Source organism: Neofelis nebulosa, chromosome 1, assembly GCF_028018385.1.
Source record: "Neofelis nebulosa isolate mNeoNeb1 chromosome 1, mNeoNeb1.pri, whole genome shotgun sequence".
In the NCBI taxonomy this organism is placed as follows: Eukaryota; Metazoa; Chordata; class Mammalia; order Carnivora; family Felidae; genus Neofelis; species Neofelis nebulosa.
The window spans coordinates 172345575-172365832 of NC_080782.1; the positions used below are offsets into that span (position 1 = coordinate 172345575).

The following is a 20258-nucleotide window of genomic DNA, read 5'->3' on the forward strand; positions in this document are numbered from 1 at the left end:
CATTAAGATACAGCCGAAACCCAATCTACTTCTCCTCTACCTAATTCTCAGAGGGTAATCTGAGTTTCTGATCTGTGTTCTTCAGAGCTGCTCAGTCACCTGACATCTTTTCTTTTTCTCTTTGTTCTTCTTCTTGTGGAAAAGCAAAAAACATGGAAAAGAAGTTGAAGTGACACAGTTTTATCAACAACATCACCCTAGCAAGTCATAGACTGTACTTGCTAAAGTAGGATTATGTTAGCAAGGACACAGAAATTCATGTTAAGTAATTCTGTCATTTAGAGCCATTAATGTCATGATGACTTTGTTTTTATTTACCCTGATACAAAGGATATTTTTTCTTTCACTTACATTTCTAGGAAGCTAAAAGGTATACTTAGGGATCACAAATAACTAACTCAACCTGTTAACTCTTTCTTGTATCTTATAAATGAATTTCTTATATATATGTATATTTTAGCTGCTCAGACTCAATCCTAATTTTTAGTACTATAACACTTTTCAAAACTTTGTCAACAAAGTTAACAAAGATTAACAAACGAAGTTATAAAACAGAAATAATAAAATACAAATTACTTAAATAGATATTCCTCAGGGCTTCAGAGTATCTTCTTACCTCTAATAATGTCCAAATTAGCAGGGTCAAGATCCTTTTTTCTGAGTTAAAAAAAAATCATTTGAACAAAATAGAAGCAATACCATTTTTTTTTTTTTTAATTTTTTTTTTTCAACGTTTTTTATTTATTTTTTTTGGGACAGAGAGAGACAGAGCACGAACGGGGGAGGGGCAGAGAGAGAGGGAGACACAGAATCGGAAACAGGCTCCAGGCTCCGAGCCATCAGCCCAGAGCCTGACGCGGGGCTCGAACTCACGGACCGCGAGATCGTGACCTGGCTGAAGTCGGACGCTTAACCGACTGCGCCACCCAGGCGCCCCAGAAGCAATACCATTTTTAAACAGTGTGATTTTATTATATGTCTGCAAACACAAGATTCAGAACTATGATCAGTTATATTTTTTATTAGCTATTTTCTACAATTAGATTGTCGGTATTTGTTCATTTATGCTGTCTTAAATAATCTAACATACCTTGAATTTTCATGTTCTTGAAAATGTTGTGCTCTTAATTGGAATGCCACGAACAATGATGATGCTATTGCCAATAATTGGTTTCTCTCATTCTCTGTTAACTTGTGTCCTGAGGGAAATCAATCAATCACATACATCTTGTTAACATCTAGTGCTTCTAACTTACAGAATTATTAGTCATTCAAATAAGTATTTTATCAAACATCTTGTTATAGAGCTAGTATTATACCAGGCACTGAGGCATGCACTGGGGAGGGAAGAGAGCAAGATTATTCAAATAAGACCAAAAACCCCAAGTGAGTCTATCAATTAGTTCTAGGAATTTGGTAATAGACCCCTCAATGGCTTGGATAAACTGCACTCTTCCAGGCTTTGAAAAGTTCCTGATGAAAACAACTCACATGACCCCATACTTACCCTATATGAGGATTACAAAAATTTGGTCTTAGTCTTCTCAAAAACAGTCTACAAGAGCACTTCTCAAAGTGTGTCCTATGGGCTATCAGGAGTCCCCAGGAACCTTTGGGGACTGCAAGGTCAAAACTACTTTCACAATAATGCTAAGATTTATTTGCTTTTCCTCCATCATTTTTTTCAGGTGTATACTGTAGAGGTTCCCTGATCCAAGAGATATATGTGTGGTGACTTCATTGCTCTGATGTCAACATATAATGGATTTATTACTAGTACTATAAAAATAAATTTTAAAAAAAGAAAAAAGAAAATAAATACATATTTTTAAAGCTCCTAAGTTTTTTCTTCTTTTTTACAAATTGTTTTAAAATATTTTTTAAATGTCTGTTTATTTTTGAGAGAAACAGAGAGAGAGAGAGCAAGCTAGGGAGAGGCAGAAAGAGGGAGCAACAGAGAGCAAAGCAGGCTCCATGCTGTCAGCACTGAGCTGGATGTAGAACTTGAACCCACTAAATGTGAGATCACGACCTGAGCCCAAGTCAGATGCTCTACCGACTGAACCACCCAGGCACCCTTCTTCTTCTTTTGTTAATGTTTATTTATTTATTTTGAGGGAAAGAAGGAACATGCGTGCAAGCAGGGGAACAGAGAGGGAGAGAAAGAATCTCAAGCAGGCTCTGCACTGTTGGTGCAGAGCCCAATGGAGGTGCTCAATCCCACAAACTGGGGGATCATGACCTGAGCTAAAATCAAGAGTTGAACACTTAACCAACTGAGCCACCCAGGCGCCCCTGAAGCTCCTAAGTTTTAATTTATAATATGGCAACTATCAACGGATATAACCACAAAAGCTCTTTGGAGTATAAAGAGGACCAGTAAAATGATCTCCAACTTCACTGTGCATCAGAATCACCTGCATTAAAGCAGATATTCCTGTGCTCTATCTGCAGAGACTGACTGGTAGTAAGTCTAGGATGCGGCCCAAGAACTTGCATTTCAAACAAGCTTCAGGGTGGTGCTGATGCTGCATGTCTACAGATCTCAGCTTGAATAGAACTATTTTAGACACATGTTTACCAAATTGCATAATGCAAACCACTCAAGTAGTTCATGAAACCAGTTTAGTGGGTCATGACCATAAAGACAAATTATGTGAACATTTTGCACCCCGAATCTTTTGTGGATGTGTGTACACTAATCAAGATGCAGAAGAGATTTCTTACAGTGGTTGAAACAGTCACTCCTCTAGACACATTTGCACATTGTATGTCATCAGCAGGGAAAAAGGCAATACATTATGAGAATCCTTTCCTCTGTAGGACACTGGTTCAGTGTTTCATTTGGTCTAATTGCTAGCTGCACTAAGATAATATTGAGAAAGGAGATTCCCAAATAAAACTCACTATTATTCATCACATCTCACAGAGAAATTGATACAATGTATATCAATTTTAATCCTTTTATTGATACTGGAACAGATTTGCAAATTCTACCAAGGACTAATTCCCAATAAATTTCTATCTGATATAAGCCTGCTGAAAACTTATCTACTTCTACAATTTAAATTTGTTTCCACAACTTAAGAATCTCTCAGGTAATTTTAACAGAGTAGTGCTTCAGAGATGATCTATTTCATCCTCCATGCAGTGCGAATGCCTCTTCTACAGCACTATTGGATAGATGGTTATCTAGGATTGATAGAACCCCAATAGTTGGAAAGTGACAAACTCAAAGATTTCTAAATAGATGGTTACTTCTCATACTGAATCAGACTGCTTCTACAAACTTTTTTTTAATGTTTATTTTTGACAGAGAGAAGAGACAGAATGCAAGTGGCGGGGGGCGGGGGGGAGAAAAAGGGAGACACAGAATCCGAAGCAGTCTCCAGGCTCTGAGCTGTCAGCCCAGCCCAGAGCGCAATGCGGGGCTCGAACCCACAAACCACAAGATCATGACCTGAGCTGAAGTCATACTCTTAGCTGACTGAGCCACCCAGGGGCCCCAAACTTTTAAAAAAATTTTTATTTGAGAGAAAAAGAGAGAGGGCACAAGCATAGGAGAGGGGCAGAAGGAGAGACAGAATCTCAACGTTTTTTATTTTTGGGACAGAGAGAGACAGAGCATGAACGGGGAGGAGCAGAGAGAGAGGGAGACACAGAGTCGGAAACAGGCTCCAGGCTCCGAGCCATCAGCCCAGAGCCCGACGCGGGGCTCGAACTCACAGACCACGAGATCGTGACCTGGCCGACTCGCCCAACCGACTGCGCCACCCAGGCGCCCCAAGGAGAGACAGAATCTCAAGCAGGCTCCACACTCAGCACGGAGTCCCAAGCAGGGCTCAATCCTACGACCCTGGAATCATGATCTGAGCTGAAATCAAGAGTTGGATACTCAACTAACTGAAGCACCCAGGCACCCTGAGTCAAACTGTTTCTTTGTGACTTCCACCCAACTTTTCCAATCTGAAGTAATTTTGAATAAGTCTATTCTAATTCTATTCTTTCCTATGCTTGTACATTACCCATCTTGAAGGATATAGACTGCAGTTACACACTCTGCCACTCATTAAAATGGTTTTATATCTTGACCATCCTTGGAGTATCTAGCCACATTGAAAAGATACTTTTCAGGTCCAAAGTGGCAGTGTAGAAGATATTCTATCATAACTATTCTTATGATAATGGTTCTAGCATAAGGCTACTCTTGATCACAGATCAGTGGGGCCTTGACTCCTGTTGTTCTCTTATGGCCTGATACCCACAACATGTCTGCCCTGGCTCTGACCCTGGACTTCTTCTGAATGTTCTACATTACTATGCCCTCAGGTTTTTCCTTGCTGAAATCTCTGGCGCAGCTGGTCCTGGTGTCTTGCAATCCATGATCCAAATGTTGTTCCTAACTAAGTTAGACTAAAATCCAGCCTAACCACCTGGACCAAAGCTGATCCAAGGCAGAAAGTGGCCCTGACTGAATCTTAGCTTTGAGATGAAGATTAGTTCATCACCTGACTCTTTCACCAGAGTGATCAATATAGTATGCCCTACCAACTACAAAAGTGACCCATTGTGTATTAGACACAGTCAACAAATAAACACACATCAGTGGCCAGGGCTCAACTGCTGGGTCAAGCTGATTACAGCTGCATTATTCCATATTAATGAGTCCTCTCTTCTCCAGGCTAACCACCTATAGTTCCTTCAAAGTTCTTGATGTGAGATGGATCTCATACCATCTTTTTTTTTTTTTAACATTTTTTAAATGTTTGTTTATTTCTTTAAATGTTTATTTATTTTAGACAGAGAGAGAGAGACAGAGTGCGAGCGGGGGAGGGACAGAGAGAGAGGGAGACACAGAATCCGAAGCAGGCTCCAGGGTCTGAGCTGTCAGCACAAAGCCCGATGCAGTGCTCGAACTCATGAACCGTGAGATCATGACCTGAGTCAAAGTCGGACACTCAACCAACTGAGCCACCCAGGCACCCCTAAATGTTTATTTTTGAGAGAGAGAGAGAGAGAGAGAGAGAGAGAGAGAGACAGAATGAGCAGGGGAGGGGCAAAGAGAGAAGAAGACAAAATCCAAAGCAGGCTCCAGGCTCTGAGCTGTCAGCACAGCCTGACACAGGGCTCAAACTCACAAACCACAAGTCATCATACCATCTCTAATAAGAGGTTATGATTTTCATTATCATAATCACTTTCTTTTGCACACACCCCAAAAAACTGAAGGACAGTTTTTTTAGTTCTTTTCTTAAAATGATATCTTTTATAAATTGTGAGATAAAAGACATAAAAATGTAAAGGACTTGGTCTAATATCAGAGCCATGTTGAGATAGTCTTTGACTAGAGGTTATATAATCATACTATGGCTCTCCCTATCAAAATAACACCAGCATTCTTCACAGAGCTAGAACAAGTAATCCTAAAATTTGTATGGAACCAGAAAAGACCCCAAATGACCAAAGCAATCTTGAAAAAGAAAAGAAAGTAGGAGGCATCACAAACCCAGACTGCAAGCTATACTACAAGGCTGTAATCGTCAAGACAGTATGGTACTGGCACAAGAACAGACACTCAGATCAATGGAACAGAACAGAGAACCCAGAAATGGACCCACAAACGTATGGCCAACTGATCTTTGACAAAGCAGGAAAGAATATCCAATGAAATAAAGACAGTCTCTTCAGCAAGTGGTGCTGGGAAAACTGAACAGCGACATGCAGAATGAACCTGGACCACTTTCTTACACCATACACAAAAATAAACTCAAAAATAGGGGCGCCTGGGTGGCTCAGTCGGTTAGGCATCCAACTTCGGCTCAGATCATGATCTCGCGGTTCACGGGTTCGAGTCCCACATCAGGCTTTGTGCTGACAGCTCAGACCCTGGAGCGGGCTTCAGATTCTGTGTCTTCCTCTTTCTCTGCTCCTCCCCTGTTCACACACTGTCTCTCTCTCCCTCTCAAAAATAAACATTAAAAAAAAGAAAACTCAAAATGGATGAAAGACCTAAATGTAAGACAGGAAGCCATCAAAATCCTCGAGAAGAAAGCAGGCAAAAACCTCTTTGATCTTGGCCACAGCAACTTCTTTTAACTCAACACGTCTCCGGAGGCAAGGGAAACAAAAGCAAAAATTAACTACTGGGACCTCATCAAAATAAAAAGCTTCTGCACAGTAAAGGAAACAATCAGCAAAACTAAAAGGCAACTGACAGAATGGGAGAAGATATTTGCAAATGACATATCAGATAAAGGGTTAGTACCCAAAATCTATAAAGAACTTATCAAACTCAACACCCAAAAAACAAATAATCCAGTGAAGAAATGAGCAAAAGACATGAACAGACACTTCAAAAGACATGAATAGACATCCAGATGGCCAACTGACACATGAAAAAATTCTAAACATCACTCATCATCAGGGAAATACAAATCAAAACCACCATGAGATACCACCTTACACCTGTCAGAATGGCTAACATTAACAACTCAGGCAACAACGGATGTTGGCGAGGATGCAGAGAAAGAGGATCTCTTTTGCACTGCTGGTGGGAACGTAAGCTGGTGCAGCCACTCTGGAAAACAGCATGGAGGTTCCTCAAAAAGCTAAAAATAGAACTACGCTATGACCCAGCAATTGCACTACTAGGTATTTACCTAAGGGATACAAGTGAGGTGTTTCAAAGGGACACACATGCACCCCAATGTTTATAGCAGCACTATCAACAAGAGCCAAAGTATGGAAAGAGCCCAAATGTCCATCAATGGATGAATGGATAAAGAAGATGTGGTGTGTGTATATATATATATATATATATATATATATATATATACACACACACACACAATGGAGTATTACTCAGCAATCAAAAAAATGAAATCTGGCCATTTGCAACTACGTGGATGGAACTAGGGGGTATTATGCTAAGCGAAATTAGTCAGAGAAAGACAAATATCACATGACTTCACTCATATGAGGACTTTAAGAGACGAAACAGATAAGGGAAGGGAAATAAAAATGATATAAAAACAGGGAGGGGGACAAAACATAAGAGACTCTTATAGAGAACAAACAGAGGGTTACTGGAGGGGTTGTGGGAGCGGGATGGGCTAAATGGGTAAGGGGCATTAAGGTATCTACTCCTTAAATCATTGTTGCACTATATGCTAACTAATTTGGATGTAAATTTTTAAAAAATTAAAAAATAAAAAAAAAACATGCTATGGCTCAAAACAAGACATTAATATTAGAGTATGCTTATAGTCTAATATAGATCCATATAGTATACAATATATAATATATAAAAATACTCATTTTAGCTTTTAAAAAGTAGTTGTATTTATTATCCTCATAACTTCCAAGGTATAATATAGACATAGTAATTTTTTTAATTACAAAATGTCTGAAATTTCATGAAGTAATTTTTGACTGACATATGAAATCTAAAAATAATCTATGTTTTAGCCATTTAATTGACACTGACCATACAATAATAATTTAAAAAGAAAACTTTTTTACAACAGCTTTCAATTTCAAGTTTATGGGCCAATTAGAATTCTTTACATATGCTCAATTAGCACTTAGTATTTTGCCAAACAGAAATAAATTTTACAGAACATTGTACAGAAAAATTTTACAGAACACAGTCATATCATTAGTTTTCATTAGAAATGTTTGCACTATTCTTTTAAAAGATTACTCCAATGTCGAGACAGTAACTAGACTCCTCAGTTTTATTCTAATTGTTTTTATGTTTTACATTTAATCTTTGCCTGGGACTCATTTTTTTTAATTTGGCATAAATTAAAGTTCTAACATTTCATATAGAGTAAAAGAAAAAACTCCCACATATACTAATTTCTGTTTATGAGCTCCCTATTCCATTACACTGACATACTTAGCCATTTTTGTTTTGTTTTCTTTCAAGTATTTCCTTTCTTAAACTATTTTTTATTTATTTTTTTATTTTTTTTATTTTTTTTTTTTCAACATTTTTTATTTTATTTTTGGGACAGAGAGAGACAGAGCATGAACGGGGGAGGGGCAGAGAGAGAGGGAGACACAGAATCGGAAACAGGCTCCAGGCTCCGAGCCATCAGCCCAGAGCCTGACGCGGGGCTCGAACTCACGGACCGCGAGATCGTGACCTGGCTGAAGTCGGACGCTTAACCGACTGCGCCACCCAGGCGCCCCTTCTTAAACTATTTTTTAAAATGTATGTTTATTTACAGAGAGAGAAAGCATGAGCCGGGGGAGGAGAAGTAGAGAGAGAGGGGAAAGAGAGAATCCCAAGTGGGCTCTGCTGTCAGTGCAGAGCCCAGCATGGGGCTCCGTCCCACGAACCATGAGATCATGACCTGAGCAGAATTTAAGAGTCAGACACTTAACTGTCTGAGCCACCCAGGCATCCTACCCCCATTCCTCCACTTTATATCATGCTGTTTAGATGCAGAGGCTTGGCAGTACATTTTAAAACATGGAAGACCAATTTTCCTCTATCATTCTTCATAATTTGCTATTTTCAGAAATTTATGAATACATATAATCTTTTAAATCATTTAATGTAGTGGACCTTGTGAATCTAACTGGAATGACATAAAATCTGCATCAATCTGAGATAGATTGGCACTCCTATACTATTGAGTCCCCAAACAATAATTGATATGTTTAAAATTTAACAACTCAGGAAACAACAGATGTTGATAAAGATATGGAGAAAGAGGAACCCTCTTACACTGTTGGTGGGAATGCAAACTGGGGTAGCCACTCTAGAAAATAGTTTGGAGGTTCCTCAAAAAGTAAAAAAATATAACTACACAAGACCCAGCAATTGCACTACTAGGTATTTATCCAAAGGATACAAAAACAGTGATTCAAAGGGTTACATGCAGCCCAATGTTTATAATGGCACTATCAGCAATAGCCAAATTATGAAAAGAGCCCAAATGTCCATGGACTGATGAATGGATAAAGAAGATGTAGTGTGTGTGTGTGTGTGTGTGTGTGTGTGTGTGTGTGTGTACGTACACACACACACATTGGAATACTGATCAGCCATCAAAAAGAATGAAATCTTGTCATGTGCAACAACACGGGTAGAGCTAGAGTGTTTTATGCTGAGCAAAATCAGTCAGAGAAAAATACCATATGATTTCACTCATATACGGAATTTAAGAAACAAAACTGATGAACACAGAAGAGAATGAAAAATAAAATATAAAACAAGAAAGAGAAGCAAACCATAAGAGATTCTTAACTACAGAGAACAAACTGAGGGTTGCTGGAGGGGGGTTGGGTGGGCAGATGGCCTAAATGGGTGATGGGCATTAAGGAGGGCACTTAAGTGACGAGCACTGGGTATTCAATGAATCACTAAATTCTACTCCTGAAACCAATATTATACTATGTGTTAGCTAACTTGAATTTAAATAAAAATTTGAAAGAAAAAAAATAACTGATGTTTTCCCATCTGTTCACATCTTGTTTCTCCTCAACAATATTTTTACAGCTTACAGAGTCCTATAGGTTCTATGTCTTCCCTATTAAATTTCTCTTGACTATTTTACAAGACGCTACAATTAATATGAACAGGGTTCATTTCAAACTGGCTCTTTCTAACACAGAGAAGAGACACTAACTTTGCATGTTTATCTTGCTGCATTCAGTCACCTTGACAGACATGTTTTAAGTCTAGAAATTTTTAGTAGTATCTTCTGGGTTTTCTAGGGACACAATTATATATGGAAAAAGAAAATTTTCTTATTTTCAAAATATTTAAACCAACTTTTTTTTGGTCTTTTTGATATTCCAAAGCAATAAAAATGATTGATAATGACCGTCACTTTACAGAATTCATTTGTTCCTGATTTTAAGGGAAATTTTTTTAGCATTTCATCATTTAAAACTAGGGTTTTTTTAGTTTTCATAAAGTACATTTTTAATCAAATTTAATTTAATGTTTTTATTTCAAAGAATTTTTAATTAGAAAAGGCTATTGAAAAGCATAAGAGACTTAAAAACTGAGAACAAACTGAGAGTTGATGGGGGGTGGGAGGGAGGGGAGGGTGGGTGATGGGTATTGAGGAGGGCACCTTTTGGGATGAGCACTGGGTGTTGTATGGAAACCAATTTGACAATAAATTTCATATATTGAAATAAATAAATAAATAAATACATACATACATACATACATTGTCAAAAAAAGAAAGGCTATTGAATTTCCACCCAACACCTTTTTAGCACCTACTTTTTTTGTAAGCCATCACTTTTTATTTTATTCTAATTGTAATGGATATCATTAACAAAGGTACTTTTTTTTTTTTTAACTCTGAGGTACAATTTTCATACAATATATGGGTCCATTTTAAATAAGCAATTGAGTTTTGACAAATGCGTATGCCCATATAAACACCACAACAATCCATATCAAATTTTCCATTACTCCAAAATGCTCCTTTGCATCTCTTTCCAATCAACACCTCTGGACCTCCTTTCCCTCCCTGACCTCAGGCAATTAAACTCTTTTGTAGTTTCATTTAAATGGAACCAGAGGGTAAGTACTCTTTCCTGTCTGGCTTCTTTTGCACCTAATATATTTGAGATTCACCCATGCTTTTGAGTGAATCACAGTTTCTTTCATTCTCACACTCAGTAGTATTCTATAGCATGGATATACTGCTATTTGTTTAGCCATTCATTCACTGAGGGCTTTCAAAGTAAGGGAGGGGGAAGATATGATTTGGTTCTAAAAGTGAACTCTGGCAGCTGGGCGAAGATGAATTACAAAGTGCAATGGCGGCAGGAGGGAGGGCTATGAGAAGGCTGTTCTAAATCCAGACAAGAGTATAGCAGCTCGGATAAGGGGGGTTGGTGTGCTGGTTTGGTGTTGAAATGAGACACGCCTGCATTCAATTCCCAGCTGTAGGTGAACAAGCTAAGGCAAGTGCACTGTACTGACGACCGTGAGTGGGTTCACATCTGAAAACACCTACAGAGAGAGTTGTGGTGAGGGGGATGAGGACCCATGCTGCCTGCTAACTCCTGGCATTGTAAACCCCATGCGGGCAGCAAGTGTTTCTGCTTACCGATGAATCCTAAGCACCCAGAACTTTGGGACACAAAGTGTATTTAAATTCTTTCAGATTCTTCCTATCCCTTTCTCAAGTGTGAAGGTAAACTAAGGGAGCACTGCAACTTGACCCTTGTTTTTCACCTCTGCCAACCCTGATTGAGAAGACTCACAAGCATGACCCTGGCAGTCCGTGGGGTCCAAACAGTGAGGCAGAAAGACCAAGAACTTCCAGCCTGGCATGCAAGGACAGATGCAGCCTCACAAGCTCTAGCAAGAGCCATCTTCAACAGCAGCAACTCACCTCCACGTAAAAGTTAGAACCCTAGCCTGGGAGGAGTTCTAAGGGTTTCTCAAACCCATCTTTTGAAACCTTCAAGAGCATTAAGGCTTGAAATCTCTACCATACTCTCTGCAGAAGACATGGTTGGAAAAAGGTGCAGGTCTTGATTTAAAAACCCTTACGCTTTTTAAAATACCTTCCAGGGGGCGCCTGGGTGGCTCAGTTGGTTAAGCATCAGACTTTGGTTCAGATCATGATCTCACAGTTTGTGAGTTCAAGCCCTGCATCAGGCTCTCTGCTGTCAGTACAGAGCCTGCTTCGAATCCTTTGTTTTTCCCCCATGCTTTTTCTCTCTCTCAAAAATAACTGTTAAAAAAATAATAATAATAAATACTCTTCAGTATTTATTAGTGTCAGAGCCTAGACACTACCTTTTACCTAATGGGCTCAGTAAATATTTGTGAAAGAAAGGAGAAAAACTTCCTCTTCACAATTAGCCCTCACCTTCTTAGCCTTTGAGGGAGTTGGGGAGTGTGGAGGGAGAATTTCCAACAAAAACCCCAAACTTCAAACAACATTTAGGCTCTCCCGTCCTTATTCATTAAGTTGGTAGTTACTACGTGCAGATCAAATCACATAGTAGCACCCACAAGGTCTGTGATATACCTCTGTAAACCTCATGCAATTATCACTCCATGTGCATGACCCAGTTTTTCAGAAGCCTGATCAGTGTTCTCCTAAGTGGCTTTAGTTCTATCATCTATTTTTAACAGTCATCTGGGGATTCCCTTTCAAACTAGTGTTGTCTTAAATGATGCTGACAGATGTCCTGATCCTGAGCTATGCATGTTCTCTCTTTCTGGGATGTGGCTTTGCTGACCATTTGCTTTGTGTGTAGGCTTCATGGACGGGTTGGGAGACGGGGCGTCACCACATTCAGTATGACCACATTCAGTATGTCCACATTCACTCAATCCTCTGTCCAACTGTGCCTGGTGTCCCTGGAGCAGAGGGCATCTTATTCTCCAAAGAGAAGAATTTCGAAGTCTTTGCCAAAGTGGAGGAGAGAGCCACCCTCCTCTAAAGAGTGAAGGAGGGGATATGGAAAATTTTTCCAGAGATTTTTAGACCAATAGTCCTATCTTTAGAAATTTCCCAAGCTTCCTGAAACTTAAATAGGAGCTAAGACTACTAAAGGGTTCCATGGTGGTAATGAGCAACTTCTCAATTTTTCACACTGTCAGATTAGGATTCAACTTTCTTAGGTTGCCAAGTCAGTTAAGAATCATTTTTTGGCTCTTCATTTTCCAGAATACTATCTCTTCTCTTTTTCCTTATGGGCTTGTGTCTTTAAAAAAAAAAACAAAAAAACAAAAAACACCTCAATTCAGGACACCTGGCTGGCTCAGTCAGTGGAGCATGCAACTCTTGATCTCAGGGTCATGAGCTCAAGCCCCACATTGGGTGTGGAGCCTACTTAAAAATAAATAAATAGTAAAAATAAAAGTAATAAAAACTTCAATTCATTGGTTGGGGAAAATGGGTATAATTTAGGTGTCATCTTTACCTCATATTGGTTAAAGCACTTTCTTCAGTAATTTCCTCAAAATATATATAATGACATATTTCTGAATCTTTATTTTAAAATCTCTTTTCATGGCGCCTGGGTGGCTCAGTCAGTTAAGCATCCAACTCTTGGTGTTGGCTCAGGTCATGATCGCATGGTTTCATGGGTTCAAGCCCTGAGCTACCAGTGCAGAGCCTGCTTGGTGTTCTCTGTCTCCCTCTCCCTGCTCCTCTCTCTCTCTCTCTCTCTCTCTCTCTCTCTCAAATAAACAAAAAAATTTTAAATAAATAAAATCTCTTTTCATAATTGAGAAATGAAAGATATGTTAGTTGGGTATAGTACCTCCTGGGTCAAGTACGTTCTAATGAATCAGATATTTTAAGATTTTCTAATTTCCAGTTTATGGAATCTGAAGATGATCTCATTCTACATTCTCTGCATATAACTCGGTGCTTTTTTTTTCTTTCTAGAAGCTTTAAAGACTTTTTATTCTTGATATTCTAGAAGAGTTACTTTTTTCATTAATTTTGTCTGAAACTCAGTGAATCTTTGCAACAACACATCAAGGCTTTCTCAAGAACAGTGAAACAAAAATCTCCCTTATTATTTCTTTTAAAATTAACCTTCCTTTACTTGTCCATCTTTTCTTCATGAAACTGTTATATACATACAAAATCTCTTGGATCATCCCTCCACATCTCTTATTTCACAAGTTATTTCATCCTTTCTACCTTTTTACCTGTAGTAAAAGTGTAAGGAATAAGGGAATAGGACCCTTATTCCTTAGGGTCACTAATTTAGTTCTTAAAAGTGACCATCCTACCTTTCGTTTTGCTGAAACACTTCTAAAAATCAGAGTTTTTATACTTTATTAAAGTCTCTCTCCTCTGATTTCATGTCCTTAAATGTTCTTACCATTTTTCAGCAAACTCTGTCATTTGACTCACAGGAGTTCTAACACAGCACCGCCTGTCCTCAGCGATTCTTCTAGGTCTTCCTCCCTACATGGTAAGCCTTTTCCTTTGTACAGTCAGGTCAAAGGACCAGATGCTGGTATGCTGGTAAATGATAATAATCAACTCGGGTGTGAAAGAAGAAATGCACCAGTGCAGGTTTTGACAGTTTCCTCACTGTAAATACTCTCTCCAAGGCTGATTTCAAACTACCGGCATCACATCAGAGAGGACGGATTGGGCACAGATGAGCAGTGCCCCAGAACAGTTCTTGGGGAAGTGCTGCAATGGTCTAAATGGTACCTCATCCTGGAAGCCATCCTTGATTCCCTGAATCGGAAGTGGTTTTTCTCTGTGCTCAAGACACTTTCCTTACATCTTCATTTAGCCCTTCTTTTGTCCTGTAGCGGTTAGTTCGTTACATATTTATTACCTTGTGATGTAAGCTCCTTAAGTGCAGGGAAAATATATTATTTGCTTTCCATTTTCTTCTAGAGCCTGCATCAATTATTTGTTGGATGATTTTAATGACTGAATTCTCAAAGGCAATGCTACAGCCCAAATTTCATTTCACCACTATCACCAGCTAGACCCCAAGACATGACCTTTACTCCCCACTTTCCTGTGCTCACCAACCTTTGTCCCCGTTTTTCCTTACACTCTTCTTTCCAGCGTATCTCTTAACTCAGACAAAAGACCCTATAGGGATAATATTCAGTGATGGAAACCAAAACAACTGCCCAGAGTACCAGCCAGCCAGACCAACCAGACCAGTTTAAAACTAACCATGCCACCACCCCCTGCCCCCAACCTGCACCTGCACAGATGGGCAGTGGAATGACTGACAGTTACCTTTACCTCATTATACTAAAATCTCCACCAAAGGAGGAACAAGCCTCATTTACAAACAATGTATACATAGGTATATTTCCTTATGGCACATATGAGACCTTATGCCTGCCTTTACATACAATGACAAAGCTCCCTATCTAAATATTCATCCTAACCCTAAATAGAAGGAACTCATTCACCCTTGCCCAGAGAGTCACAGCTTTGGAAGTTATTCCCCACGATCTCCTCATTTGCTGCAAATTAAGTTCTCTTTATTTTATTATCCTGTTGCACAGATCTGTGCAACAGAAACCATGGTGTGGTGTCTGCCTGTGACTCACCAAGGAGCAACTCATACTGATTTGGTTACACCGCTTTTAAAGGAATAGAAATACTTGACTAAATTAAATGGAAAAGAAAAAGGTGTAATTAGTGGTATATTACTTGTGTTGAATCCAATTTTTGTTAAAAATCTGCAGCTTTCCAGAAGAGAAAAATAATTCTGATCTCTTCTTCTGACAGGGCTAAAGGTTAAACTGTAGCAAGGCAAAAGAGAAAAAAGTCCAAAGTGTTCATTACAGGCCAACTGAAATTATAGTTCCTAAAATATCTTCTTCCTCATTTTCCCTTTACTCCAGAGTCAAAATAACATCTTCCCCAGTTTTCATTTATTTTTCAAATAAATGCACAGCAGCTTTTCAACCTGAGACTCTAATAAGCAGATATGAAGAATACATTCCTGTGCATCCTATTTTTTGGTTTTAGTCACAGTAATTCATTCCAAAGGTCAACCTCAGAACCTTTAGTAACACTGTTCCAGTCCACAAATATATTTGGGATAATAAACATATATAATAGAAAATGTTAATGCAGTCATAAAAACACATCCTCGCCTGTGAACAGTGCCTAGGATAGCTGGACAGATGGGAAGCAGACGGGTAATCCCAAAGGGACAAAATGACCCAGCCTCAAACATATGGAGAAGATCCTGGATTAACTTCAGTGGCCACTTCCTGCTGTCTCTTTCAGGCACATATATCAAACAATCAAAGATGATACAGTTTAAAATATCAGATACCTGCTGTAGGGAAAAATAGGAAGGAGGAAATAGAGTAATCTGAAGAACAAGCGATAGTAGCCATTCAGAGAAGGACTGACCTGAGAATAATGTGAAGGAAGACAATGAGAGGTCCACATTAAGAAGGGCAAAGCTAGGTGTGTACTTTTAAAGTGCTTACAGGCATTCTACAACAACAACATACAGCATACTCTGAAAACCTGTATGATTTGTGATTTTGAAGCCTAGCACAATTGAATGAGTACTGAAACAGGAGGTGGAAACTAAGTTCAGCTTCTGGCTTTATTATACTACTGGTCATTTAGCCTTATCAAGCTCTCTGGGCTTTCGTTCCCTCACATGGAAAAATAAAGGATGAGATGAAATAATTGCTAATGGTCCTTTCTAACAACTTCTAACAATTTTTAAAACTGTGTTCCTATCTTGTATAAGCATGAATAGAATTACACTGTCCATGCTGATAATTCCCTATCAAAACAGAAATGTAATATAGTAAGTTTATCATGGAAAATGGCAATGTTAAGTTTTAAGTAAATTTCTGAGTTCCCTTGAGAATGTGTAACATTTTCTGATGCTAAATGTATAGCACATAGTAATCAACTTCAATTACAAATTTTAAATGCCATTTTCTTCCCCATAATGGGATCCAACACCATCTATGTACACATATAGACATTTACACAAATGTATGTATGCAAGCATGTTTGCTCTAAAAGTTCCCTCAAGTTTTCACCTGTTGTCTGCTTCTGCCTACTGTTTCATGACACATCACCATCACAGACACATTAGCCAAGCAGACATAAAAGCATATGGAAACCCTGAAAACATAATTCTGATCTTTTCCCTTGATGGGGCTTCCGGTTTAACTATATATAGCAAGGCAGCAGAGAAAAGAGGCCAAAATGTTCATTACAGTTGAATTTCTCACTCAACAAAATTATGGATTACTGCACATTCATGAGTCATTCATGAATACTCAAAATTATGAATGTCAATAGTCTAGGATACTCTGTTAATAAATCAAGTACAGTATAGACCAGAGGCCTTAATTTCAAAACAGAAAAATTATACATTATAATAAAGTATAAAAATAATAACTTTAATACAGTAAAATACTTCAATGCACACAAACCTTTAAAGCCATCAGGATACACATCAGAAAGAAATTTAGTGTTGATGTCTCCTTCTATAAAACGTGAGTTGATTATCACCTCTCGGAGCAATGCAATATTATGTGTAACACCTAAAAATAAAAACATATCAGATGGAATTAGAGAACAAAGAGTCAGTTAAAAATCTAAGTCTTACTATCTAGAGAAATTTATCATCTGTGTCTTATTATCTAGCAAGAACCAGGCAAGATTATCCATCTCCTTAACTTCAAGTAACAACAAAAAAGGTCTGAATCTGTGGTAGCAATAAAATACTAAATGTAAGCCTGAGAAGCTTGTGACTGCCAAGTCAATTTAATAGGGTAACAAATGTCTTTTCAGTAAATGGTACTAACATGTCCATTTGGGAAAAAGGACATTGAACTTCAGCCCTATAACTCACACCATACACAAAAATTAACCTAAATTGGATCACAAACCTAACAGTAAACCCTAAAACTTCAAGACTTATGGGAAATGTAGTAGAAAAATCTGTTATCTTGAGGTAGGCAATAGATTCTTTGGTAGTACACAAAAACCATGAGCCATAAAAAAAGAAATTGTACTTCATCAAAATTTAAAAGTCTGCTTCAAAGGATACAGTTAAGTAAACAAAATGGTAAGCCACAGACAGAGAAAACGTGCACAACACACATATCAAAGAACTTGTATCTAGAACATATAAAGAATGCTTACAGCATAGTAAGATGACAATGTAAAAAATGGCAAAGGATCTGAACACATTTCACAAAAGAAAATATGCAAATGAAAAGTTGTTCGGAGAGCCTGGCTGGCTCAGTCGGTTGAACGTCTGACTTCAGCTGAGGTCGTGATGATCTCAGGGTTTGCGAGTTCGAACCCCACATCGGGCTCACTGCTGTCAGCGTAGAACCCGCTTTGGATCCTCTGCCCCCTCTCTGTGCCCCTCCCCGACCTGTGCACTCTCAAAAATAAATAAAACTTTTTTTAAGAAGTTGTTCAACATTGCTATCATCAAAGGAACACAATGAGATGCCCCCCAAAAAAGTGGCTAAAGGTTAGAAGACAGAAATATCACCTATCAGTGTGGATGTGAAACAGTAGAATTGTCACACCCTGTGGTGAGGATATAAATGGCACAAATACTTTGGAACTGCGTGGCAGTTTCTTAAAGAGTTATACATACATATGATTCAGACAAGTCACTCCTAGGTAAACTATCCAAACACTTATACACATAGGTTATTAATTTATTTACAATAGTCAAAACTGGAAACAATCTAAATGTCCATCAACAGGTGAATGAATTAGCAAAGTGTGGTTTGTCCATACAATGAAATTCTATTTAGCAATAAAAAGACAGGGGTTACTAAAAACACAAGAATGAATCTCAAAATAATTATGCTGAATTTAAAAAGACTACTGTAGGAGTCCATTAATATAAAATTTCAGAAAAGGCTAAAAAACCTACAGTGACAGAAAGCAGATCACCCGGTTGCACTGGGACAGGGGTAGAGACACCGAGGATTCCAAAGGCAATGAGGAAACTTTTGGAGGTGACAGAAATGTTCAGCATCTTGATTGTGGTGATGGTTTCACAGGTGAATACATATGTCCAAACTCATCAAACTGAATAAATACGAGAAGTTCATTTCATGTCAAGTATACTTCAATGAGTAGTAAGAAAGGAGGAGGGGGGAAAAAAAAGAAAAAGAAGAAAAAAAAAGAACAGAACAGCTTGTGATCCAGCAGGAAACACTGAGTCTGGAACACAAGGACCACTACAAAGTTATGTTACAATAGCTAACTGCCACAACAGGGACTCGAAAGGTATCGGGAGAGTTCTGTGAGATAGAAGGGCTTTATGAACGGAGTATTTGATCTTGGTCATGCAGATTACAAAGACGTAAAGAGGAATAAAAGGGAGGATGAGAGGCATGTCAAATCCAGGGAGAGCAGGAATTCGATCAGGCTTCCACAAGAGGAGCAGGGGACTGGAGTATGATAGAGCTGAAGTAATGAGAGGTTTGCTAATTCCTTCCAGTTTCTTCACCCACTTCCATACTCGTCTATACCATTTCAGACAGCACAGTCCTCATCATACCATTCTGCTGCATAACAAACCTAGAAAGCCTGATTCTGATCTTGCTATTCAAGTCTTGTAGAGTGCTCATTTTTATAAAAATAATTCCAAAGTAGGGTACCTGGGTGCCTCAGTCGGTTGGGCGCCTGACTTCAGCTTGGGTCATGATCTCACGGTACGTGGGTTCGTGTCCCGCATCAGGCTCTGTGCTGACAGCTCAAAGACTAGAGCCTGCTTCAGATTCTGTGTCTCTTTCTCTCTCTGCCCCTCCCCAACTTGCACTCTGTCCGTCTCTCTCTCTCTCAAAAATAAACATTACCAAAAAAATAAATAATTTTAAAAAATAATAATTCCAAAGTAAGCAAAGAATCAGAACCTCAGGCTCAAGTACCAGATCTACCTCTTACCTTGGGTAAGCTACTTCACCTCTCAAATATTTAGTTTCCTCATTTGTTAAGTGGTGATCACATCAGGACCTATTTTGCATTACTGTCATGAGGTACAAATGAGGTAATGCTTAAGGCAATGCCAGGCACTCAGGAACATGCATCAGTGTTGTGCTCATTATTATCCTTTCACATGAGAACCGATACACAGCAGAAGACAATGTGTAGTTAATCAACATCAGACATGGGAGCCCGAGCAGCTCAGTCCGTTAGGCATCTGACTCTTGATTTCAGCTCAGGTCACAATGTCACAGTTCGGGAGCTCGAGCCCCACATTTGGCTTGTGCTGCAGGTGTGGAGCCTGCTTGGGATTCTCTCTCTTGCTGCCCCTCCCTTTCCCCCTCCCCAAATAAACAAACTTAAAAAAAAAAAAAACACATCAGAGGGCATATGCACTGAATTTCAAGCCTCAGCACTGACCTCCCTCCCCAACTTCCAGTTTCATATCCTATAGGAATCCAGTTCCTCAAAAGTTTACACCTCTCTATCCAGAGAACATAGACATCCTACTAGGCGGCGTTTAGCAAACTCAGCACACAAATCAGACCACACCCTATTTTTGTATATCGAGTTTTTTTGGAATACAGCAGTGTTTACATACAGTGTGTGTGCTCCAAGAGTCAATCAGTTGTAATAGAGACCATATGACCCACAAAAGTCTAAGCTATTTACACTCTAGCCCTTCCCTGAGAAAGGTTGTGGACATTGGCTATAAGGTTTTTAACAATGTTGATATTCTGAGCAAATTAGTCTACACCTATCAACATTTATTCTAAACCTACTGGTCATGTGGCAGCTAGATATCACACACAGGAA

The 20258-nt window shown here is 38.8% G+C and overlaps 1 protein-coding gene across 9 annotated transcripts in view; it reads right to left on the minus strand.

The window, feature by feature from the left end:
- PCCA (propionyl-CoA carboxylase subunit alpha) overlaps nt 1-20258 on the minus strand; it is a 418714-nt gene that overhangs the window by 179689 nt on the left and 218767 nt on the right. For all 9 annotated transcript variants that reach the window (XM_058743649.1, XM_058743656.1, XM_058743625.1 and 6 more), the window contains 2 exons: nt 16916-17026; nt 1091-1199 (listed from right to left, as the gene is read on the minus strand). In XM_058743649.1, coding sequence (XP_058599632.1) covers nt 1091-1199; nt 16916-17026 — 220 coding nt within the window. The remainder of the gene's footprint in view (nt 1-1090; nt 1200-16915; nt 17027-20258) is intronic.